General features: G+C 44.0%; 1 protein-coding gene across 2 annotated transcripts in view; it reads left to right on the top strand.

Moving 5' to 3' along the window:
• Positions 1-25496, top strand: part of LOC144755649 (cytosolic phospholipase A2 gamma-like) — a 649811-nt gene extending 624315 nt beyond the window's left edge. Inside the window, exons 16-17 of one of the 2 annotated variants that reach the window (XM_078644799.1) lie at positions 680-845; positions 24965-25496. In XM_078644799.1, the coding sequence (XP_078500925.1) occupies positions 680-845; positions 24965-25146 (348 nt within the window). In that variant the 3' untranslated portion in view covers positions 25147-25496. The remainder of the gene's footprint in view (positions 1-679; positions 846-24964) is intronic. The other variant, XM_078644800.1, reaches the window with a different exon arrangement.
• Positions 25497-26531: the final 1035 nt, after the last annotated feature.

Here is a 26531-nt window from a genome sequence, read left to right as displayed (position 1 = left end):
TTGTTTCGTCATTCTAACACCTCCTATTACATGGCATTAGTTTTTGGCACTGCCTCAGATTTACACATACTTGTAAATCTGGGGAAGCATGAAAAAGGAATGGGTGTTGGGGTGGAACGCTCACAGCAACACACATTGCATGTCCCATTCACCCAAAGTGGTGTGTGTAAAGGGGCCATATTTACAAGGTGGCGGTAAGTCTCAAAATTTGCTTAATGCCGCTTTGTAAATATGAAGAAGGGTGATGTGCTGGTGGCGTTATCCCCTTGTAAATATAGCCAACCTACAGGGGGAAAATGAGCTGGGAGTGATATCCAAAGCCATGTTTATGGTGGGAAAGAAAAGGGAAAGAAATATCATTTTGGTAAGCTGGAGAACAAAAGGAAAACCAGATGGGCTTGAGTGGTTAATGAGGCAGACTGAGAAGGACTGAGTTATGGCTATACTCTGGGTAGGTGAAGCAGAAATGTTCTTGCAATAAAGAGCCCATCATTAATTTTAGCAATCCCTTAACTTGAGAAATACATGTTTTTACTCCGCCTCTTTAGAATTGGTGATATTACATATTATGGTTGCTTAGTCATAAGCGATAATAAACAACTATGACCACACCTATATATGTCTCACTATCTCACTGAAATTGCTTGGAATGTCTACATATCTAATTTTGTCATTTTAGACCCTCAAACGAACTGCTGACTACTGCAAAGCCAACAATATTCCGTTCCCAGATATCAAGGTGAATAAGAATGAAGAAAAGGAACCCTCTGGATGCTACGTTTTCAAAGGTCCCAATGCCCCTACAGTGTTACACATCCCACTTTTCAACAGAGGAAACTGTGCAGGTCAGCAGTTATTAATACATGACAACTTTTGTTTGCATTCTGTGTATATACCATTCTGTTTTATTCAGTGCCACGTGAAATGTTTTAGTTGTAAAGAGTGGAATGAAAACAAAATAGAGGAGAGGTCACTCTTATTTACGCTACCATTATTAATTGCACAGTATATTCCACCGTAATCTGCTAGTTATTTGAATGTGTAGTTTGACTTTTACGTTGAGTAAAACCAAATCAGCTACAGAGCTTCAATTTTCAAAACCCAGGGGCATATTATCAAGACAGGCGATAAAATTATCGCAGTTTTAGCAGCAGAAAACTGCCGCTAAAGCTGCAATAACGGGCTTGATAATATGCTCCATGGAATTCGAATTGAAGCCCATGTTAGATGTCCTTCACATTTACCATGGGCTTCAATTGGAATTCCATAGAGCATATTATCAAGCCCATTATCGCCGTTTTAGCTGCAGTTTTCTGCCTCTAAAACAGCGCAAATTTTATCGCCTGCCTTGATAATATGCCCCCAAATTCGTTGATCTTTCTCAGTACCCAAAAGCCATAGCATGGTTCTAACTTGTGATGGATCCAATAACCGACCTGCAGCAAAGATGATAAAAAGTATAGATGCATTTGAATTCTTCCAAGGTGTTTATCTACACATGCCATATGAGATAATTCATTTACCATTGAAAACAGATTATTGAAAATATCTATATCCAAATGCAACATCCGATCTAATTGGACATCTATGTCTTTACTTGTGTCTTTATTGTGTATTTATGTTTTTATAAAAAAAAGGAATAAAAACTCCCCTCAGCGGCTTGACTACATAGAGAAAAGATGGGTGGTAGGAGGGTACACTTCAGAACTTGGGATTGCAGATCCATTTCGACTTTAAGAAAATGTAGAGTATACCGTTGCCACCCACCATCAAGTGTTCGCCAAAAGATGACAAAATGAGCTCTTAATCTAACAATGAATAAAAAAAGTTGGTCTTAGTTCTGCTGAATATTAAGTGCTAACTATGCCTGCTTGAAAGATTTGTGCAATCTTTCTGGTTATCGTTATGGCATTTAAGTAAAAACCTAAACAGAATTAAGAAAAAGCACAACAAAAGCATTTTTAAAAACTTAAATCCATACTATATTCACTGTCCATAAAATCCCTAATTAGATGTTTGGAGAACAGATACAATTTCCATGTATTAGTTTAAGGTAACTTTAACAAAATGTGTAGTTATTCTTCAGGTTTTTAGGGCCATATTATCAAGAAAGGGCGTTACATTATCGTTGCTTTAATCGGCATGAAACTGCCGCTAAAGCAGCTATAATCGGCTTGATAATATGCCCTTGTGAATTCCCATAGAAGCCCAGGTTCTGGTGTTATCCTGGGCTTCTATGGGAATTCACAAGGGCATATTATCAAGCCCATTATCGCCGCATTAGCGGCAGTTTCCTGCCAATAAAAGCGGCGATAATGTATCGCCCTTTCTTGATAATATGGCCCTTAGTCTCTTAGTAACTGTTTTAAAAAAGTTTACTAAACATGTCACTAACCAATTCCCATGAAATTGTATTGCCTCAAACATCACCCTGATTTTATAATCTCTAAAATAATTTCTTAAAATTGAGTCCTGTGTTCTGTCTAGACAGAGACTGCATAATTTACAAGTGGAACTTGATTCACAAGGGTAACTTAAACTTTTGTGTAGTTTATAATTTTGAGTAAGTTTGATTACTTTTTTCTTATTCACAAAATCTAAATATAAGTTACAACCAAAGACAAAACAAGAATGAAAAATAAATGAAAAATAAATAAAAAATAAAAAATAGTACATATTTATTTTTTTAACTGTAAAATATTTCAAAACCCTATTTTAAATTTAACAAACATAAACACCTACAACTGTGCTAATAATCATTGCAGACCACTCAACTCTTTCTCCTTCAGAACCAAATTGTCAAAATACACAGCATGGGCAACTGTACACCTCAAATATTCAAGACTGGCAAAACAGAGATTGAAGAGATGCAGGCCAAAACACCCCTTCTTTCAATCAGTTGTATACTTTTCAGCTTATGACTCTTACATTACAACTTAACATAATTATGTATGTGGCATATCTGTATGAGAAAGAGAAATCAAAAATGTATCCTCAAAATGCCAGCTTTTGTCACAGTGGTTTGTATTCATTCAATCAATCGGTATTTGTAAAGAACAGCTTATCACCCCTGAGGGTATCTAGGTGCTGGGTTGCAGGGCTTAGTTGTAAAGCCAGGTCACTTCCCACTGTCTGTCAGTGAGGGTGATGTTCGAAGTTGGAGGGGGACCCTCACACCATCATCTCATCAAATCCTGAAAGAAGAAATCTATCCAAGGCAAAACCCTCACCAATGCCCAAAATACCAAAGAACTCTTCTCCGTCATCAGGGAATTTGCCAAACCCTGCAGCAAAACAACATACTCCCACCCTCCCAAGACCTCTGCCACAGACTCAGTAGCTTCTTCCACTTAAATATCAAGATGAACCATGACAACTTAAAAAAAAACACGACCTCCACACTGGTCCTGCTACCCCTCCAAGCAATGCCACCCAACAAACCCTGCTCAATTGGACCCCGCTCATGGCAAAAGAGACCTTGAGGACCATGAAAAGTATCCTCTCCCGGGCATCCTCAGCCCCCTGATCACCCCACATCTTCCACAGAGTCATCATGGCAATCCCACCTGAACTACATCAGACTATCAACTGCTCCCTCTAGACCGCCTCCTCCCCGGTGACTGGAAGGACTCCAAGGTCAACCCCCTCCTGAAGAAACCCCCCGCCGACGCAACAGACCTATCTCCTTGCATCCATTTGCAGCCAAAGTCATCGAAAAGGGCGTCAACCCCTAGCTAGAAAACTTAATTGATGCTAACAATGTCCTGGACTTCTCCCAATCTGGATTCCACAGCAACCACAGCACTGAGACAGGCCTACTAACCGCCACCGACGACATCCGCTCCCTCCTAGACTGGGGCAAAATGGCAGCCATCATCCTCCTGGATCTCTTGGCTGCTTTCAACATAGTCTCACATAGCACCCTAGCCACAAGACACCACAATGCCAACATCCGCAACAAGGCCCTCTACTGGAAATGCTTATTCCTCACTGGCAGAACCCAGTGAGTTAGGCTCCCGCAGTACCGCTCGGAACAGACAGAGACCAACTGTGGAGTGGTCCAGGACTCCTCACACAGCTCCACCCTCTTCAACATCTACATGGCCCCCCTTGCAACCATTGTCAGGATCCAAAGGCCCAACATCATCACTTACACCAACAATACCCAACTTATCCTCACCCTCACCAATGAACCCAACATCATCAAACACAACTGCCAAGAAGGGATGAAAGCTGTCACCACCTGGATGAAGGACAACTGCCTGAAACTCAACTCAGAGGAAACAGAAGTCTTTATCCTGGGTTCCACCTCCTCTGCATGGGATGACTCCTGGTGGCCCACCGCCCTAGGAAATCCCCCCACCCTGAAGGACCATGCACGAAACCTCAGCAACATACAGGACCCATCCCTCACAGTGAACAGCCAAATCAACGCTGTATCCTCTACCTGCTTCAACACCCTCTGCATGCTTCAAAAGACGTTCAGATGGATCCCATCCAAATCCAGAAAGCCATCACACACACCCTCATCAGTAGCAGACTAGACTATGGCAAACACCAGACCATGCAGAAGGCCGCAGACAGACTGATCCTTGACATCCCCCATCTCAGCCACATCACCCAACTCCTCTGCGGTCTCCACTGGCTCCCATTTGAAAGAAGAATTACCTTCAAGCTCCTCATCCACGCATACTAGTCCCTGCACAACGCCGGACCAACATACCTGAATAACCGCTTCTTATTCCACACATGCAAAAACAAAGAGGAGCCAAGAGGGAGCGGAAAGGTATATACGGGATCGCCCTCCACTCTGATCAGTCAATCCACAAAAAGATCCCTATACCTGGGACAGTTAGTATGGTCTATCTATTTGACATGAGTGCACACTCCTCTGGTTGTATTTTTACAAAATACCAGAGAAAACCCCCTTTCCTTCTTCACGGTGAGGTGTGTGTTCTCTAATGTCTTACTGTCCCACGTAATTTACTGTTCCAGTGTAAAATTACAAGGTAGCTCTCAACTCAACCTGTCCAAAGATGTCTGCCCTCTCTCTGGCAGTACATCCACCCACACTTAAACAGATATGCAAAAAATGAAAAAAATGTGTGGTGGAAAGGAAGGCACCTCACGGGCGAACAACCCTCGGGGATCTTGGCAGATGTTACCAATTCTGTGCCCCTTTCTCATCATCGGTTGCCATTCCAATTCCAGAAAAAAACAAATATAATACAACACATAAACTGAAATACGTGCAGAAAGGTGCTACACAGAGAGTTTACAAGAATAACTCACTAGTGTGACCATCATATAAGAGTGATATAAAATCATCAGACACACCCACTCAATCACTTTATTCTTCGTATTAGTGTGTACTGGTGAATTAAAACGGCTGGTAGCTTAATCTTGCATACCAATACCTGATACCGACATGTTTCACTGCCCCAATGCTTTCGGCAGATTCATCAGGGTATTCAACACTCGGTCACTGCACCAATTTTCAACATCTTTGTTGGACACTATTGAGTTGAGAAATACACCCAATAAAAAACATCAGAGACTAATCCTGTGACCAATCTGAATATCTTATTCTCCAAAGTATTCATAACTATTGCGAGGATAATTACCCCAGATCAGCCCTGTCATCCCATACCGGCTGATCGAGCCACTATCCAAACATTACTTTGTCGATTGATATATCAATCTGTGAAAGGGAAAATATAACGAAGTGAAAATCAAGGAGTAAGTGCTTTGAGCCTCTAGTTGTATCCTTCATACAAAAACCTAGGGAGAACAACGAGGTATTGTCCAGCGCTAATATGTAAATTCGATCACACGCGGCTTCTCTATGGGCCTGCCACTCAACTAGCCCCCAATCATATAATTACACAGAATATTTCTCGTGTCAATCGGTTAGGAAGGGGGGTATTACGACAGGTTCCAAGTGCCTGCGCCGAGGTTTTGCAGCAACTGCTGGTAACGGTGCCACTTACTTCAAACACTCGGAGTCCATACTCAGCGCGTATGTCTTACGCCCCTGACCCCTCTCCTCACCGTACACAATGGTTAACCGGACCATCAATCATCCCAGGAACGCTATGCGCTCGCTGTCGTTTGTATTTAAGCCTGATCTTCATTACAACATGACCGGGGATGTCCGGTCACGTGGTATCCCGAGCATGCTCAGAAGAGTTTGCTCGCGAGCCCAATGGAGGCACCATCTTTGAGTGGTGCAGCTGTTGAAGTTAGTTACTGAGAAGGCAATATTATTCACAAAGGGCTATCGTTTCAGGTGTAAAGTGAGCGCCAAGATTTAGACTGACTACGGCTATCAACTTCATATTAGTTATGAAGCCTCAATTATATTAGACACGAAAACGCTTTTGAAGATAACATTCTTTTCTGAATTGTTTTTAGAATTGTTCTATCTGAAGAGCGTGTGCAGCATTCAAATCTCGGGGACTATGAACGCACCGTTATGTTATGTATAGTGTGGTTTTACATGGTACATTAAGTAATACATGGGTCCGGTCACGTGGTATCCCGAGCATGCTCAGAAGAGTTTGCTCGTGAGCCCAATGGAGGCGCCATCTTTGAGTGGTGCCACTATTGAAGTTAGTTACTTAGAAGGCAATATTATTCACAAAGGGCTATCGTTTCAGGTGTAAAATGAGCGCCAAGATTTAGACCGACTGCGGCTATCAACTTCATATTAGTTATGAAGCCTCGATTATATTAGACACGATTATATTATATTTTGGTATCTTTAAAAGCCTTTTCGTGTCTAATATAATCGAGGCTTCATAACTAATATGAAGTTGATAGCCGCAGTCGGTCTAAATCTTGGCGCTCATTTTACACCTGAAACGATAGCCGTTTGTGAATAATATTGCCTTCTAAGTAACTAACTTCAATAGAGGCACCACTCAAAGATGGCGCCTCCATTGGGCTCGCGAGCAAACTCTTCTGAGCATGCTCGGGATACCACGTGACCGGACCCATGTATTACTTAATGTACCATGTAAAACCACACTATACATAACATAACGGTGCGTTCATAGTCCCCGAGATTTGAATGCTGCCCACGCTCTTCAGATAGAACAATTCTAAAAACAATTCAGAAAAGAATGGTATCTTCAAAAGCGTTTTCGTGTCTAATATAATTGAGGCTTCAGAACTAATATGAAGTTAATAGCCGTAGTCGGTCTAAATCTTGGCGCTCACTTTACACCTGAAACTATAGCCCTTTGTGAATAATATTGCCTTCTTAGTAACTAACTTCAACAGCGGCACCACTCAAAGATGGCGCCTCCATTGGGCTCGCGAGCAAACTCTTCTGAGCATGCTCGGGATACCACGTGACCGGACATCCCCGGTCATTTTGTAATGAAGATCAGGCTTAAATACAAACGACAGCGAGCGCATAGCGTTCCTGGGATGATTGATGGTCCGGTTAACCATTGTGTACGGTGAGGAGAGGGGTCAGGGGCGTAAGACATACGCGCTGAGTATGGACTCCGAGTGTTTGAAGTAAGTGGCACCGTTACCAGCAGTTGCTGCAAAACCTCGGCGCAGGCACTTGGAACCTGTCGTAGTACCCCCCTTCCTAACCGATTGACACGAGAAATATTCTGTGTAATTATATGATTGGGGGCTAGTTGAGTGGCAGGCCCATAGAGAAGCCGCGTGTGATCAAATTTACATATTAGCACTGGACAATACCTCGTTGTTCTCCCTAGGTTTTTGTATGAAGGATACAACTAGAGGCTCAAAGCACTTACTCCTTGATTTTCACTTCGTTATATTTTCCCTTTCACAGATTGATATATCAACCGACAAAGTAATGTTTGGATAGTGGCTCGATCAGCCGGTATGAGATGACAGTGCTGATCTGGGGTAATTATCCTCGCAATAGTTATGAATACTTTGGAGAATAAGATATTCAGATTGGTCACAGGATTAGTCTCTGATGTTTTTTATTGGGTGTGTTTCTCAACTCAAAAGTGTCCAACAAAGATGTTGAAAATTGGTGCAGTGACCGAGTGTTGAATACCCTGATGAATCTGCCGAAAGCATTGGGGCAGTGAAACATGTCGGTATCAGGTATTGGTATGCAAGATTAAGCTACCAGCCGTTTTAATTCACCAGTACACACTAATACGAAGAATAAAGTGATTGAGTGGGTGTGTCTGATGATTTTATATCACTCTTATATGTTGGTCACACTAGTGAGTTATTGTTGTAAACTCTCTGTCTAGCACCTTTCTGCACGTATTTCAGTTTATGTGTTGTATTATATTTGTTTTTTTCTGGAATTGGAATGGCAACCGATGATGAGAAAGGGGCACAGAATTGGTAACATCTGCCAAGATCCCCGAGGGTTGTTCGCCCGTGAGGTGCCTTCCTTTCCACCACACATTTTTTCATTTTTTGCATATCTGTTTAAGTGTGGGTGGATGTACTGCCAGAGAGAGGGTAGACATCTTTGGACAGGTTGAGTTGAGAGCTACCTTGTAATTTTACACTGGAACAGTAAATTACGGGGGACAGTAAGACATTAGAGAACACACACCTCACCGTGAAGAAGAAAAGGGGGTTTGCTCTGGCATTTTGTAAAAAACAACCAGAGGAGTGTGCACTCATGTCAAATAGATAGACCATACTAACTGTCCCAGGTATAGGGATCTTTTGTGTATTGTCTCATTCCACACAGCCAAAAGACACCTCCAATCAGCTGACCTCTCTCTAGCCATGTCGCAAGCAACTACAGGACCAGAATTGGAGGAAGGTCCTCCTACATCACAGCCAAGGCCTGGAACGACCTCCCACTGCACCTCCAGCAAGCCCCCACACTGTTCCAGTTCAGGAAGAACCTCAAGACCTGGATGTTTGGATGAACCCAGCACTCAACTGAGCCAACCCCTCCGCTCCTTGAGACCCTCAGAGTTGGGTAGTTGTGCTTTACTAACCCTGATTGATTGATTGATTGATTGATTGATTGATTGATTGAGGGCAAGGGCGTTGCTGGACTTGGGGTGAGGTGGCAGAAGGAGCAGCCTCTGCTGTGGCTACAGTGGATGTGTGGTGTCTGGGCGAGGGAGGCAGAGCATAGGTTTTGGCATGGTTGGTGGAAGTTGAAGGGGTGGTTCTTGTATGCTGGTCCTTGGTCAAGAAGGGCTCTGTAGGCATGTTACTTGAATTGCCACCACTTATGGGCCGGGAGCCAGTGGGGGCTCCCTACATGCTGGGTGGTATAGGTATGTCTGGGCAGGCTGAGAATCAGTCTGGTTGCTGAGTTCTGTACCTTCTGGAGTCTTCTCATGAGTTTTGTGATGGTCCCTGTGTATTGACCTAGTGAAATGATGTTGTACAGTCTACTAATAACAATACATCTTCATTTCCAAAATTCTCAAGGCATTTTCAGACATATACATTGATACCATAATTGTATCCATCATGCACACACACCCTCTATTGCCTACATAATGAATGGGGAGTGAAGTATTCAATTGTGAATCCATTATTGATAACCCCAATAATAAATTACCCATATGCAATCATAATATACTTCTCTCTGAATCCTGGCATAGTCACTGGATGAAAAGGGGACTCAATCATTGCTCCACTCCTACGAAATCAATGGCACACCATCTTGTACAGGCCTACCATTGACTTATTTCTATTTCCTTATTAAGAGGAACAAATTCTTGAGAGCAATGGCGTAATAGTTGAATAGATATTAAGAACAAAATCATGTACTTCAGTCCAAATTCGAACACTCAAGAAGTTGGGATCTTCCTTTGTTGATATCAGAGTAGCACTCCTCAGCTTGCTTGTAGAAGGCCACAAACCGATCCAAGCCTAAAAATGCTGCAAATCTGATACATTATCACACAGACTGAAACCCTGGTTCAGTACATCTGAAAGTGCATTTTTGTATTGGAACAGCAGAAGCCCAGGATCAGATTCATTTCCTATCATATACCAACAAAGCACAATATACATCGGTATAGAAAAGACTCTGGTAGCCAATGTAACAGTTTCAATTACACAGACCAAATTAAAAATGAGCAAGAGAAATTCTCTTATAAGCATACCAGAAAAGAAATCAAAACTTCACAACATCTGGGCATTGCTTATCTACCTTTCAATGGAACATCCAGAATTTAGACCAGTCCCACCAGATCTCAGAAAGTTAAGAACCAGGGTTGGTGGGGACAGTTTTGGTGCTCCTGTGCCTGGGGGCAAGGCAGCAGTCTTGCTCGGGGTCTTAGCTGCCCCTGGCCCATGCTAACAAGAGTGCTGGGTATCTGGCTCTTTAGGAGGCATTGCGGGCAGCTGCAGTGGAGGGCCCTGGGTGAGTTGTGGTAGCTGCACTCTTGGAGGTATCCCTGTCTTTTCCTCCCCCTGGGGCGGAGGAGGTCCACTGAAACCATATTTTTGGGTGGAGATGCACAAGATGAACGGATGGTCAAGACAAAGCCCCCAAGGTAACCCTCCTTGGTGGTATCCACCATGGGGGTCGGGATTCCTGTACCATTGGAGTCTAGAAACCAGGGACTGAAGTTCCATATGTAGGCAATTTTGGCTGCCATAAAGGGCACACAATCAGCCCTGGAACTCAAGATAGAATCTGTGGGCCAGAATGCGGGTCTCCTTTGGGCTGATCACAAGAAATTGGCCAAAAGGTTGTTAGAGACGGAATCTGCAGTCTCTCTGCAGACACTCATCTTAATACCGTTGTGGCACACAGCAATACTCACATACTCAAACATGAGCAAGCAATGGCAGCCGTAAAGGGGAAGGAATGTATGACATTACAACGCATGCCTTTACAATGCATGCCTTTACAACACAGTTTTTGCATCGCAGAATTCTTTACAACGTATTCTTTTACATTGCTTGCAATTACATTGCATTTTTAGAAACAACCTTTACAACACATTCCCTTACATCTCATTATACCATTACAACACATACCATTACATTGCATACCATTACATCGTATTTAAGGTAAGTGTTTGATAGTGTAGGGGTAAAAATTACTATTCTAACTCCAGTGAGTGCAATAGTAGAGTAAGTGTTGGATAAGTGTAGGGGTAAAAATTACTATTTTAACTCCAGTGAGTTCAACAGTAGGGTAAGTGTTGGATAGTGTTAGGGTACTATGCGTTGTAATGACTTGTGATGTAATGCCTGCATTGTAGTGACATGCGTTGTAATGACATGCGTTGTAGTGACATGCGATGTAATGACTGCATTGTAATGACATGGGATGTAAAGGATGTTGCGATGTAATGACTGCGTTGTAAAAGTGGTCAGATGTGATGACTGCGTTGTAAAGGTTGTTTCCCAGGGGGAAGCTCGAAGACATGGAGGGATACTGATGATGCAAGAGTATCTGGGTGGATGGAGACCCAGAAAGGGCGGAAGGCTTATTCATTGAAGAGTTTCTCAAGGAGTGATTGCCTGCTCTAATCCTGAGGAGTAAAACCTCAAAATAGTTCACAGTTTAACACACCTACAGAGTCTCAGGACACCAGCTATGTCTGGGAAATAAGAATTTGTGATTGTCACCAGTCTGCTGAAAGACTGGGGCAGCATACTACAGGTGCATGGGAAAGTGTCCTATGATTATTGGAGGGGTTGAGGGTGAACATTTATCCTGATTATTTTAACAACATGATCAGTGCTCACTATCTGTTCTTTTACTAAAATGTTTGTACATTCCGAAGAGCTCAAATCAAATAATGCGCAGACTGCAGTCAAATTTATTTTGAAAAAATCTTTCTTCAGAGTTCTTTATTCATATAGTTCTTTTGTCATATAGTATCCATGAAATGTAGCCAACACGTTTTGTCTCTTCCTAGAGACTTCATTAGGGCTACAAAATATAGACAATACATATATCTTTTAAAATCATTTTCCATACAAAAACCCTCTTACAATAATTATATTATTTTAATGAAATCCACCTAATAAAGCAATATTAATATCAAAAAATCAATATAAACTAGAATCCATTCCAGATCCATTACTGAAACCATAAAATAGAAATTAATTAGCAAATTGTTTCAATGAAATCCACCTGATGATACCATTTTTAATATACAAACACTGCAAATTCATAACCATTCCAAATCTATTAACGAGACCATGCAACAACATTTCATTAGGGTCATCCGATTTACTATTTCCATTTCACCACTTATATGCCCTTATCAGCTTATTTTAAAGCATCATAGTTGCTGATACATAAACATTACAAGCTAGACGCTCGGGCCTACATGCATAAAGTTACTCTATGACATGTTCTTATCTTATTATCCCCTATATATCGTCTAGCTTTTGACATGCCTTCAACCAGAAAAAAAGAAGGAATTAATATAAGAGAGTAAAATCTGAGAAAAAGCTATAAAGATTGAAAGGATAATCATCTTTGTAAAGGGACAGGAAATAGGTAGAGAGAAACGACTGGGAGCTGAGAGGAGAGGGGGATCCAATTTGTATTATCTTCTTTACGATGTTCATATAGCGCATGGCTGCACTGAGTGCACCAGCCACAGAGTGGAATATTATCACACCCAATATGGCAGGTACAATAATACAGCATGACCTGGGAGGGCAAGCACTCACATTTTTCTCCCGGAAAGTAAGTACACTGGAACATAGGCTGAAAAGGGATATAGTGTTAAAATACTTAAACTGAAATTACCCAGATTTGGTCTTACTGCAGGAGACACATTTAACAGGTGATAGGTGTAGATTCCTCACACAGGGCTGCTACTGCCGACTATCTACCCCTGAATTCATGGTGGCCGAAGAGGGGTGAGGATGCTGGCACATACACTATTCCTTCTATAAGTGACCTGTACCAGGGTGGATCCACTGAGATGCTATGCTGCGATTAGCAGCTACTGGAACAACAGATGCCTGGTGGTAGGCCTGCAAGCGGGTAGATTGGTGAAACTAGGAGAATGTTTAACAGCAGTTCCCAAAGCCCTTGTGATAATGGAGGGTGACCTAAACCTAACACTGCAGGTGGACCTCAACAGAGTGACCAGGTCTAGCTCACAGCCCAGAGTAGATACCCTCCTTTATGACTTTCTGGAGGTGGTGAGACTGGTTGATCTATGAAGGGAAGAACACCCGGGGGAAAGACAATACTCCTTTGCCTCTAATTTGACGTACTCTCTATCACATCTGGACTATTTGTTGACACAGCCACAAAGCAGCAAGGTATTCTGACACACCGAATATTTGCCCCTAGGCATTTCAGACCACTCTCCTGTAGCCACAGCCCTGTACTTGGCTGAGAGCAGGATGGAGATTTGGTACCTGAGGGGACAGGGACCATCACAAAACTCATGAGAAGACTCCAGAAGGTACAGAACTCAGCAACCAGACTGATTCTCAGCCTGCCCAGACATACCTATACCACCCAGCATGTAGGGAGCCCCCACTGGCTCCCGGCCCATAAGTGGTGGCAATTCAAGTAACATGCCTACAGAGCCCTTCTTGACCAAGGACCAGCATACAAGAACCACCCCTTCAACTTCCACCAACCATGCCAAAACCTATGCTCTGCCTCCCTCGCCCAGACACCACACATCCACTGTAGCCACAGCAGAGGCTGCTCCTTCTGCCACCTCACCCCAAGTCCAGCAACGCCCTTGCCCTCAATCAATCAAGAATTTGTTCCTCTTAATAAGGAAATAGAAATAAGTCAATGGTAGGCCTGTACAAGATGGTGTGCCATTGATTTCGTAGGAGTGGAGCAATGATTGAGTCCCCTTTTCATCCAGTGACTATGCCAGGATTCAGAGAGAAGTATATTATGATTGCATATGGGTAATTTATTATTGGGGTTATCAATAATGGATTCACAATTGAATACTTCACTCCCCATTCATTATGTAGGCAATAGAGGGTGTGTGTGCATGATGGATACAATTATGGTATCAATGTATATGTCTGAAAATGTTTCATTTCGTGGTTTAGGAAGTCGTGTTAAAAAAGGTAGTGGTTAAGAATATCTCGTGGTTAGGCTTTCGTGGTTAAGGAAGTCGTGGTTTAGGCAGTAGTTGTTTAGACATACAACCGAGAGTACACTTGATTGCATACCTCGCAGGAAAAAATTGAGGGATTGCTGGGACTTAAAGAAATGACTGATGCATAATATTTGGCGAGTCCAACCACAGAGTTGGCACATCGCATGGAGCCCCTAAGAAAGACATATAGAACCTTGGTTCAGTGTGAGGCCAGTAAACATTACTGGAGCACACAGAGCAAGCTCTATGAAGCCGGCAAAATGATCAAGAAGATATTAGCATATGCCCAGTCATGAATGAGGTGGGTCAAATGAAGATCTATAAGGCTTCCAGAGGGCTATGGCAGACAGACCAGGCAACATCGCACAGTCGTTTGGAGATTACCTTGGGCAAGTATATGACACATGACGTGGGACACCTGGGATGACATGGGTGGCTTCATCAGGGATATCCCAGTTCCCCTACTTGAGGACAATGCAAGACAGTCCTTAGAGGGGGGGACATCTGATATAGAAATCTTGGAGGCCTTGGCCAAGATATGGGGCAGGTAGTCCCTGCGTCTAAACCGTGTTCCCTCAGAGTTCTTTCAGTGCATGAAATCTCGCATAGTAGGCCCCCTACGGGACATGTACTGAGAAGCTAGGGAACTGGGCATACTGCCCAAAATCCTACATCAGACCAACAATGTACTATTCCACAAGGAACTGAAGCCTTCTTAGGAGTGTGGCCCTTATACACCACATGTCATCCCTCAATGTGGAGACACAAGTTTTGGAAAAGGTGGTGGAGGACTGACTAATCCAAATAGAGGACACAATGGTTGCACCAGACCAATTGTAGTTTATGCCATATAGGTTGATTAGGAGGAAATACAACAGGAGGAATCCTGTAGACCCAGTTGAGACCCGTGCAATGTAATAACAAACAATGAGTGTCTCAAAAGGTAATGATTGAAGGACAATTAATCAAATGTAAACAAATACATGAAGACGACAAAAAAAGAGAGATACACCACTATTTAATATCATGCTCTTTTTTAGATGTTTTAGTGGAAATGCATCAATTTCAGACAGCAATATTTTTTCTTCAATATAGATAAAATCAGAAAGGTGCACACATAGTGCTTGTGAAAAATAATTTGGGCCAAAGAAGCTGTGAGAACGTTGTATGGCTTCTTTAGCTCATAACATGTTTCAAATTCATTTTCGCATCACTACTCATGTTTTGATGTATGTACCATTTTTAATTACGCCTTTGGTGCTGTCACCATATCACATGCCTCACTTGCACCGTTCACCACTTCTCAAGCACTATGTTTGCAAATTTGTGATTACACCTATATTGAAGAAAGAGTGCATTTGATTAATTGTCTTTCAGGTATTACATGTTGAGACATTGTTACAGGCTGAGTAGGCTTAATTTAAGATGCCTATTTGGCCGCTTGTTTCTGAAAATACGTTTCAGGAGCTGGCAGTATTGGTGGCCCTGAACACTAAGAAAGCTTTTGAACTCAGTGGAGTGGTAGTACCTATTTGGCATCCTGCAGAAGATGGGCTTTGGCTCGTTCTTTTTTTAAATGAGTCAAGTTGCTGTATAGGGAGCCCTCTCTCACGTCAGAGTCAAAGGCACTGTTAGATCTGGGGGTCTCTAGTTGGCAATGGCATTCACCTTTGTCCAAATAGGAACCCTTACTTCTAAGTCAGGATAAGGGGATTACATTCCTTAATAACCCCTGCTCACCCCCTTAGTAGCTTTGCACAAGCAGACAGGCTTATCTCAGAGGTAGTGTGTTAAGCATTTATGATTATACACAGTAATACAGCGAAAACACTACAGATGGACCCAACACAGGTTTTATAAAAATAAGTATTCTTTATATAGACTTAACACAAGACCATAAATGACAAAAATCCACAATTCTACACTTAAGATTACTTAAAAGATGATTAAAATATCTTAGTTCAAGTTGTTGGTAAATGCGACAAAGTTCTCAACAAAGTACCTGGATGCGTAACGCAAAGTGAACAAAAGGCTCGGAAAAGGGGCGATGCGTCGGTTCCTGGGGGAACGGTTGTGTAATTCCTCAATGCTTGCGCAGAGTAGGGGACTCGTCGTGAGCCTTACCGGTGCGGAGGGTATGCATAGATTCTCAGCCTGCGAGGGCCATTGCGGTGCGCAAAATGGTGCCTTGATGCGATGCGATGATCCGGTTGCAATGCGAGAAGATGGTGCCCTTGATGCGGTGATGCGATGACGATGCGATGACGCCCTAGCAGCCTTGCGACGACTCTGTACATTGGAGCCGCGACAGGCCCTGTGACACGATTCTCCGGTGATGTGATGGTGACTCTCACGATGGCGTCACGCCTCTCCGGTGATGCGACAGCAGGCAGCTTCGATGAACGCACGCTTCAAGGGAGATGCGAAGAAGGCTCGCTTCTCCGGCGTTGCGATGATTTCATCTGCAGTGGCGATACGATTCTTCTCGATGCGTCGCGCTTCCAGCTCCCAGCGGCACGCAAGTGACTGGAGTCAGAATTCCCAGCAAGGAAATCCAGGAGGGAGCTGGAGGTGAAGTCTTTTGGACCTGAAGACTTCAGCAAGAGGTAAGCACATTTCAAGCCCTTGGAGAATATTCTTTAGATGAAAGTCCTTACAAAGTTCCTTCTCCTTTCCCTTGGCAATGAAGCAACCACTGCAGGCCAACCCAGCAAAACAGCACACTGGCAGAGGGGTAGTACAACTCCTGCAGCTTCCTTGATTCTTGTCCTTGGCAGAAAGGTTTCTTGTTCCAGTAGTGATATATTTTCTTGGGATCAGGGTCCCAATATTTATACCCCAAAATCCTTTGTTCTCTGAAGGCAGAGAGGCCTCTGCCTAGTCCAAATCAGTTCCTGAGCACTTTGTTTACATGACTCTCTTCTTCCTTTCACTGTGCAGGGCAGAGACATCAGCCGCCACATAGGAGGTGGAGCCAGCACAGGGGAGGGAAGATACAGCTCTGGAGCACTCTGTTGACATGATTCCGCGTCTCCTTTCACAGTGCAGGGCAGAGACATCAGTCAAGCCACAGAAAGTGGAGCCAGCATTGTAGAGGGAAGGCCCAGCCCTATTCAGGTCCCAGGTGCAACTCCTCCCTCCCATCTAAATACAGATCTCTCTTTTCACCACTGGGCTGCCCCAGCCTGTCTCCTGGAATCCTCCAGCCCTGTCACTCACAAACCCAGACAAGGAATACACAACCCAGTAGAGGCAGGCTCAAATGGTTAGACAAGCAAATACCTACTTTCTAAAAGTGGTATTTGCAAATACAGAATATTAAATAAACTTTACTAATAGATGTATTTTATTATTCTGAGTTCAGGCATACTAAATTTGAATTTCTACCGTGTTCCCTGAGTCAGTTAGGATTATAAGAATGTAATAATCTAACTGCCCATTCTGGCCTTTGAGAACATGTAGCCTTCAATAGAGGAAAACGAAAATGGCTGTAATTCACTATTAGAAAGTGCTACACACATCAGAGCATGTCCTACCTTATACTTACAATGCACCCTGCCCTTGGGCCTACCATAGGGGCATCTAATATGAAGCAAAGGGACGGTTTAGAGACTGGCAAGTGGGTGCACTTGGCCAAGTCGACATGGCAGTACTAGACTGTACACAGGCCTTGCATTGGCAGGCCTGAGGCATACTTTACAAGCTGCCTCTGTGGGTAGCACAACCAGTGCTACAAGCCCACCCACAGCATTTGATTTACAAGCCATGGGCACACATGGTGCACTGTACTAGGGGCTGACAGATAAATCAAATAAAACAATCATGGAAGAACCAATTAGTAGATTACTTTAACATAGGGAGCACTTGCACTGTGGCACTGATTATCAGTGGCACAGTGCCCAAAGCATAAAGCCAGAAAAAACATATCAAAACAGAGGGTGCAATCCATCAAAAATGGAAGGGAGACTCACGCCAATGATGCCAGGTTTAACAGGCACGTTTGAAAGTATGTAGGCTGGGATGAAATTCAAGGCAGGGGTGTCCCCTTTCTTCCCCTAATTTACCCATGGACAACATGGATTATCTTGGGCAAGTATATCACAAATGACATGGGACACCTGGGATGACATAGGTGGCTTCATCCGGGATATCCCAGTTTCCTGACTTGCGGACAATGCAAGACAGTCCTTAGAGCGGGAGACAACTGAGATAGAAATCTTGGAGGCCCTGGCCAAGATATGGGGCAGGTAGTCCCTGTGTCTAAACAGTGTTCCCTCAGAGTTCTTTCAATGCATGAAATCTCGCATAGTAGGCCCCCTACGGGACATGTACTGAGAAGCTAGGGAACTGGGCATACTGCACAAAATCCTACATCAGACTAACATTGTTCTTTTCCACAAAGAACGAAAACCTTCTGTGGCCCTAATACACCACATTTCACTCTTCAATGTGGAGGCACAAGTTTTTGAAAAGGTGCTGGAGGACTGACTAATCCAAGTAGAGGACACAATGGGTGCCCAATTGTAGTTTATGCCTTATAGGTTGATTAGGAGGAAATACAACAGGAGGAATCCTGTAAACCCAGTTGAGACCCGGGCAATGTAATAACAAACAAATGTGTCTCAAAAGGTAATGATTGAAGGACAATTAATCAAATGTAAACAAATACACGAAGAAGGCAAAAAAAGAGAAATACACCACCATTTAATATCATGCTCTTTTTTAGATGTTTTAGTGGAAAGTCATCAATTTCAGACAGCAATACTCTTTCTTCAATATAGGTGAAATCACAAAGGTGCACACATAGTGGTTGTGAAACATAATTTGGGCCAAAGAAGCTGTGAGAACGTTGAATGGCTTCTTTAGCTCATAACATGTTTCAAATTAATTTAGGCCTCACTACTCATGTTTTGATGTATGTACCATTTTTAATTATCCTTTGGTGCTGTCACCATATCACGTGCCTCACTCGCACCGTTCACCCTTTCTCAAGCACTATGTTTGCAAATTTGTGATTACACCTATATTGAAGAAAGAGTGCATTTGATTAATTGTCTTTCAGGTATTACATGTTGAGACATTGTTAAAGGTTGAGTAGGCTTAATTTAAAATGCCTATTTGGCTGCTTGTTTCTGAGAAATAAGTTGCAGGAGCTGGTGGTATTGGTGGCCCTGGACACTAAGAACGCGTTTGCCTCAGTGGAGTGATAGTACCTATTTGGCATCTTGCAGAAGATGGGCTTTGGCTCGTTTTTTCTGAAATGGGTCAAGTTGCTGTATAGGGAGCCCTCTCTCACGTCAGAGTCAAAGGCACGTTTGAAAGTATTTAGGCTGGGATGAAGTTCAAGGCAGGGGTGTTACCGGTCTTCCCCTAATTTACCCATCAGCAACATGGATTAGGGGGCATGCACTGATATGTGGCCTGAAGGTGGACCTTAATTAGAAGGACAGGTACCTGTTGAACTGAGCAAGATCAGTCATGAAAGTTCTTTAGATCCTCGAGGTGTTTAGCAGATTTGACTGAATATTTATTAATTGGAGTAAATCTTTAGCCTACCCGCTGACTGACTGGGGCTGCCTAGAAACTGAGTTTATTCCTTGCAGTGGGAGACGAGAGGTCTCAAATACTTGGGCATATACATAACAGTGTATAGCAAATTCTTTTTCTGGATAAATCTGGGGAATAAATTGAATGGATAAAGGAGAGATGTGAAGCACTGGCGAAAACTGCCCCGTCCATGGTCGCTAGTGCTGCACTGTACACAATGATTTACTTACCCAAGTTCCTGTATATTCTCCAAAACACTCCATTTGAAATACCCGATCATTTCTTTCAGGACGTGGAGGCCACAAAGAGTCTACTGCTCTGGTATAGAGGAGCGTCCAGAATAGCCCTGGTTTCTCTCAACATGAAACCATATGACAGGATAGGTAGCCACCCCCAACCTGAAAATATATACCCAGGCAGCCCAGTTGCTGGTGGTGAATGACTGGACCTTTCATGACACAGCAGGACCCCTTCTTTTTAGAGTACAGGAGACCGATGGACTCTGGGGGCACCATTACCCACCTCTACCAGATGTCATGACAACCTCCTTGCTGACCCAACAGCCGTGGTGGTAAGGATCTGGTAACAGACGATGACCCTTCTGGCATGGAAGGGAAAAGTGATGTTAGAAATGCCACTCTGGGATTCCAAGATGTTTAAAAGATTGCGGACAGTGGAGGGTCAAGAAAAGTGGGACCCTCTTGAGATCTCAGTGCTGTGGAATAACTACAGTGATGGTGGTATGATACCAATTGTGGAGCTTCAGCAGCAATTTGAGCGGACAGCGGGCCAGTCCTCTATTACCTGCATGTGAAACACATCATTTAGGGATATTGGGCCTTACTGTGCGAGGTGGCAGAGGAAAGACCACTGGAATTTAAGCAACTTGGATCCCTTCTGCACAAACACACGATCTCCTAAATCTACACCACTGTCCAGGTCAATAGCCTACCCTTCCTCAATACACTAAGGAGCAAATAAGAATGAGACCTAGGGGTCTTGGAGGATGATGCATGGAAATAGGCATGATGATATCCCAGGGACGTAGCTATACAGGCATGTTTCTAGCTGATACAGTTAAAAAATATATGTCTTGGGCATACATACTTCCCGAGGACATGCTTATTCATAATATGGAAAACTGGTGATGACCTGTCCCTAAAGGGGCTTCAGCAGAAGGGAACTTTCCAATGCATATACTTTAGAACTGCACCGCTATCGGAGTCTATTGGGTAAAGAGCTGCAGTAAGATATCCCAGGTTATTGATTTTACACTGGACCTAACTCCCAGCCTTGTGATGATTCGAATTTTGGTGAAACACACCCTGGACAGGTATGTATTGTTATTTTGCAATGCTGCATTGATGGTGGCCCGGAGAGTCCTAATCAGAAACTGGGGGGGAAGCACTTATCCCAAAAGTGGCGGACTGGGAGGACAAATCTGAACTGGTGTATGAGGGTAGAGAAGTTGGTCTGCCAAGCTTGTGCTAACAAATTTGAGAAAGTGTGGAGACCATGGCAGGAGGCGGCATATGATCTAAAATGAAGTAAGCCTCAACCTTTTTATGGGTCTGGGAGATCATCCTAGGACAAACCGCGGTGTGCAGATATCTATGTAGATGCTTATTTGGCTCTATTATGATGACAAAGGTGCTGCTGTGGCATGGGGAGGGACAGATTGACTTCTATGTTACATTTTTGTTATTTGTCTGTTTGTGCATTAAAACTCAAAAAACAAATGTATAAAAAAAGGAAGGGTCCATGTAAAAAGTCTGATACATCTGTAAACAGACTAGGAGATACGTGTAATGTTATGTATGTTGCTTGTACAGCACTTTGGGTTGCTCTCAGATCATCTCAAACATTTAGATGTGACAGGAAGGCAAAAAGGCGGATAGATGAGATAGGAAATAGGAAATAGACTACATTGGATGAAAGGAAAGAATGGGTGTAGACATGTTGTAAGAATGAAGGAGGCAATTCATGTGAGAAATTGGAGCCTAGCAGAGCCTTACAAAATGCCCAGCCCAGGGCGTTATCGGAAGGGCAACAGATGCCATGGAGCCACTCAAATTGCAGCACGGACACCCAAGACTGCCACAATACCCACCCGGCACCCCCTGCTCCCTTGACCACCACAGAGACAGCACAGATAAAGACAGCGGCCCCCCAAGAAACGCACCTTCCTCACAGGCCCAACATCTGACAATGTCACTGTCCACTACAGGCTGAAAGGGACAACCATCCTACGCATCCTGGCCATCATCGCTTAACAGACCAACGACACCAACACAGCTGACATCCAACATCCCACCCCACACCAAGCTGCTGGCTGTGCTGAACCTGTTGGCCTCTGGCACACCACAAACAACACCTGCCAGAGTCGGCGGAGTCTCACAGCCAGCCACATCCAAGTCGCCCACACCTGTCCTGGACATAACCATCACCCTGGCACCCCAGTCCCCATACATCCAACACAATGCACAGTATCTGCTGGAGACCAAGCAAGAACCATACACCATAGCCGGATGCACGCACGTGTTGTGGGCAATCTGCTGCGTACATGTCCCACCAACCGGCGACAAATGCTGCCACAAACCCTGTTCAACGCCAGCCGGCAATACGTGGATGAGGGGCCAAGGCTACCATGGGAACCAGTAGGTCTCCTATCCAGCACCTAGCCATGAATACCAAATGGCAGAGTCCACACCAGTGGTCGCATGGAGACCAGCAAAAGCAAGATGCGGCTCAGTCCGGACGAAAGCCGGGTCACAGTCAAGGAGGTCAGCCTTTGGTGGCGTCTGAGTCTATGGACTAGGGGGCAGTTTTCATCTGCCTGTAGCTGATCCCGAATTTGTGGTGGCAACGAGGCTGTCGCATTCCACTCCTCCATTTGCTCCCTCCGGGTAACATGAAACTTTTTGGTGTCATGCCCTGGAGAACACCTTCCACTTTCTCCCACATCCCTCCAAAACATACACCTCGGACATTGAAGGTGACACGCTCAGGTCGCATGGCCCATCTGTCTGCATCACAAGTCACAGTCCCGTGGCTGGGTGCCTGTGCCAGCCGCAGTGCATCCACAGCCACTAACTCTGTGCTGGTCAGGTCTGGGATCCCTTCCTCGGATAAATTGGATGGCCCCTAAAGCATAGGCCTTGGGGTCATCAACGCCATTTTTCTGTGGCCTTGCACTGTACGCACCCTCCGGGCCCAAATACGTCCCACCAGGGCTCACACACCAAAGACCAGGCCGGACGTCGCATCACCGCATGAGGCACATGCCACCACCACAAGGACCACCTCCAACCGCCATCTGCCAGAGTTGAAACGGTGGTCCTGACAGACTTACGGAGTTGCTCAGACCTGTCGTGGATGCCATCCTCGGTCTGATACCTTGCTGCACCGCAGGCCATTGTCCGTTGCTGATTGTGTTTTGTGCTGTGGAGCGGTTGCGCAGCTATGTCACCTCAAACAGTGTGGGGGCCCTGAGACGTTGATGGCGAAGATGATGCAGGTGTAACACACCCCACTGCATCTACAATAGGGTTATATCTAAGGACCACAATCCGAGAATTTTTCTTCACAGGAGCACGCTCATCTCTAGTGTCCCAACCCCAGTGCACTGCAAGTCACTGACACTTCTGTTTGCATGTTGGCTGTCCTCTGGGCTTTCTCCGGCTTACTCCAAGTTGCTCAACAGTTGACTCTGTAATGCATGTGTTTTCTGTTTCCGTTGCACTGGTGTCCAATGTTCAAGTGGTTGCCAGCACCAGACATTCCGTGTGGAATGGCTTACACTCACTCCTCACACATCCAGCACTGGCATCACTGTACATGTGGCCCTGCCAATAAAGGGTCCGGGCGCATGTGCCTATAGCCAGTTCAACATGATATCTGCCTGTGTCCCTGTGGTCTTGTAGTATGCATGTGGGCCCTGGGCCCTACGACATTACATTGTACTGTGTACATCGGATGCAGACATGTCACAGCAGGCAGCGGATTGGAGCTTGGCCATGTAGCTTAGTCGTCACCCACTCAATTTGTAAGGGGAGAGGCCAGGGCCATCGTACGCAGAGCCAACATGGGTGTGTGACTGCTATTTGAGCACCCTTGGGCATGGTTCTGTGCTTGAATGTGCATCTGCATGTGTCTCTATGGCAGTGTGGGTCTCCATAGTGGGCCCAGAAGGGTGATGGACCCCTACGTATGTGTCCTGGTTCACATTCCATGGGTTCAGCACCCACCCACATCTGTTAGGACACCTCCTGTCAACGTTGCTGCCTTCCTGTTGGCTGCGGGTTGGTGCCTGGTTAAGGTAGTCAAGCCATGCCGGCACCTATTGGCCTCCTGGATTACCCTCCTCGGGACTCCGACTGTAATCCAGGTGGTCTGCTGGTGGGTCGGTTGCTGGTAGTGTTCTGTCACCCCCCATGACGCTGGCCTTGTTTTCCTGCGGTCAGCACCCAGTCTTCCTCTTCCTCTTCTCCTTGGCCTTCCCCAACCCCATTGTTACTTGCTGGTGGTCTGTGGGGGGTTGTGGCGTTTGAGTTGGCCTCTGCGCTGGGTCAGGTTGCATCCATGTTGCTACATGCTTTCGCTTGTTTCTGGTGTATTTTTTCTGTGGTTTTTATGGTGCATTGTCCCGCCAGACGTGTGGGATTTGCAGACCTGTGACTAATTTTCTCCGATTTTTGTCCCGCTATTTGCATGATTGCATGTCTTTTTCTATTCTCGTATTGCATTTTTGCGGCATGGCGTTAATTTTCACCCAGACATTTGCCGCGTTGTCTGGTGTCTATCGCATGCTACCGCCGCGCTGTGAATTCCACGTTGCCACTGGGTTATTTTCCTGCAATAGGCTGGGATGTTGAAAGTTGCGTTACGCTACTCTTGTGCTAGTTATCACACGTTCTTGCTTTGCTGATTAAATCAGGTTTGTGGTAGAGGAAACACTGGTGTCAATCCTTATTAAATCCCACCTCTAAATCATGGATTACTGCAGCAACCATGCCAAGAAGCCTGCCTACTCTCAATGAAATGTTTCTTAGCATTAGACTTAAAAACAATGCCAGGAAACGGAAGACAATTGATTTGAATTATTTTATTATGATATGTTTGGTGATTATGAAATCGTATTTCAATCTTATTGACTTGAAATAAAATAAGCATCTTCTCAGCTTTTGGCTGCATGTCTACTTTGCTGCAACATACCCTGTCTGATTCATGTCTCTGCTGCACAGGTCCGCGACTATGCCTACTAATGCCTGTATTCTGATCATTCCGATTGATTGAACCACTCCCAGCAGTCAGTAGGTGCTGATAATATTGATGTTTTCTCATGTTTTTTTTCCCATGTACATTCTTAGGTGAAATACAGAAGTACAGAGACACGTTCTCAACATTCAAAGCTTCGTATGGCAAAAATAACGTAGAAGACCTTCTGAAGGTATCCAAACTAAATGTGCAGAAGAATAAAAACAAAATACTGGAAGAGCTCTCCAAGGCCGTTCTTGCAAGAGGAAATACACAGCAGAAATATAAGTGCTAGAAATCATTTGCTTTTGGTAAAAAATGGCTGCTATTTCACTTATAAGCTTTGTACAATAAAACATTTAAGTAAGAGACCCCAGTAAATCATACATCTCTTATAAGCTTTGTTCACTGTCAATTGTCAAATCTCGTAAAAGTACATATCTAGGTGTATGCCAGCTATGTGTTACATGTTTCTTTATATTTTTCCAGCACAGGTGTAACTTAAAAAATCAGATTGAATTTCATGTAACTCGATGAGTGTTTACTTTCTCATACCTGTTGTTTATCAAGTACTAATGTTTTCTTTGATTTTCGCATATCTATGATTCATGTTCTAAAAACCAAATAAAGCATATTTTAAATAAACATGTTATGCCGCTTTCAGTATTGGAAATCTAGTAAAGTGATTTTTGAGTTAAAGTAAGTTAAATTCTGTGTTGCATGATCAATAGTGTTTAGGGGATGAATGAGAAAGGGTAAAATTCAGACTAGTAAGGTAGGAAGGTGAATCCAAACCAGTGTTAGAAGTGTGCGGGAACGGAAGGGCACGGGGTACCCCTACTTTTAAAAATGATGCTAGTCCGTTCCCCTACTTCTTAAAAAGCGTACGGGAACTTTATTTTTCTGCCTTTGTGGTGCAACGTGCACATTGAGGAAGGCCTCTGCAGTTCGCCCAACCTCCTCCCCTTCCCCTCTGTGTCTAGGGGCCTGCAAAGTGATACTGAAAGGGCCATCAGTGTAGCAAAGTGCGAAAACGGCTGTCTCTGATGGCCCTGCTGCTGACGTGAGGCCGTGATTCCCACCTAATTTTGTGAGGATGCTGTCTGCCTGCCCCGACCGCGTGACCAATACAATGGTCACATCAGGATACTTTGGTGTCACGCAGACTAACGGATGCCAGCTGGGAAAGAAGAAAAGGGCTTCACGGAGGACTTTGTGACTTGATGTAAATCTGCTCTCTAGTTTCAAGTTTATTTTTATTTGCATAGTTTGTTAAAACCATTGCAACACAGAAATATTTCATTACAGTCCATTTTATGTGTATAAAAGCTCCTTAGTTATAAAGGGATAAAAAGTTTCTGTTAGATAACTGTGCAATAAAATCCAAATATTAAAAATCACTTATTCAGGCGCATTATAACCAGGAGTACATGTCCCGTTGTTTCCGCCACAATAATTCATGGGTATAGTACTTTGTTTGTAATTGCACAGATACATTTAAAAGTTGAAAAGTTAGATTACAGCCAGTCATTTGATTTCCGGTAATTTCTTTTGGCATGCTGTCAGAAATTTTACCAAAGCGCAGTTTAGTTGAGGGTCACTTGGGGCAAGGCAAGCCAGAACTGCCTGCCTCCTAGTCCTAATTCCACGCTGATTGAATTTTGCTTTCAACATTTGTAG

Source organism: Lissotriton helveticus, chromosome 5_1 (assembly GCF_964261635.1).
Source record: "Lissotriton helveticus chromosome 5_1, aLisHel1.1, whole genome shotgun sequence".
Taxonomy (NCBI): Eukaryota; Metazoa; Chordata; class Amphibia; order Caudata; family Salamandridae; genus Lissotriton; species Lissotriton helveticus.
This window is presented reverse-complemented; position numbering and strand designations above follow the sequence as displayed.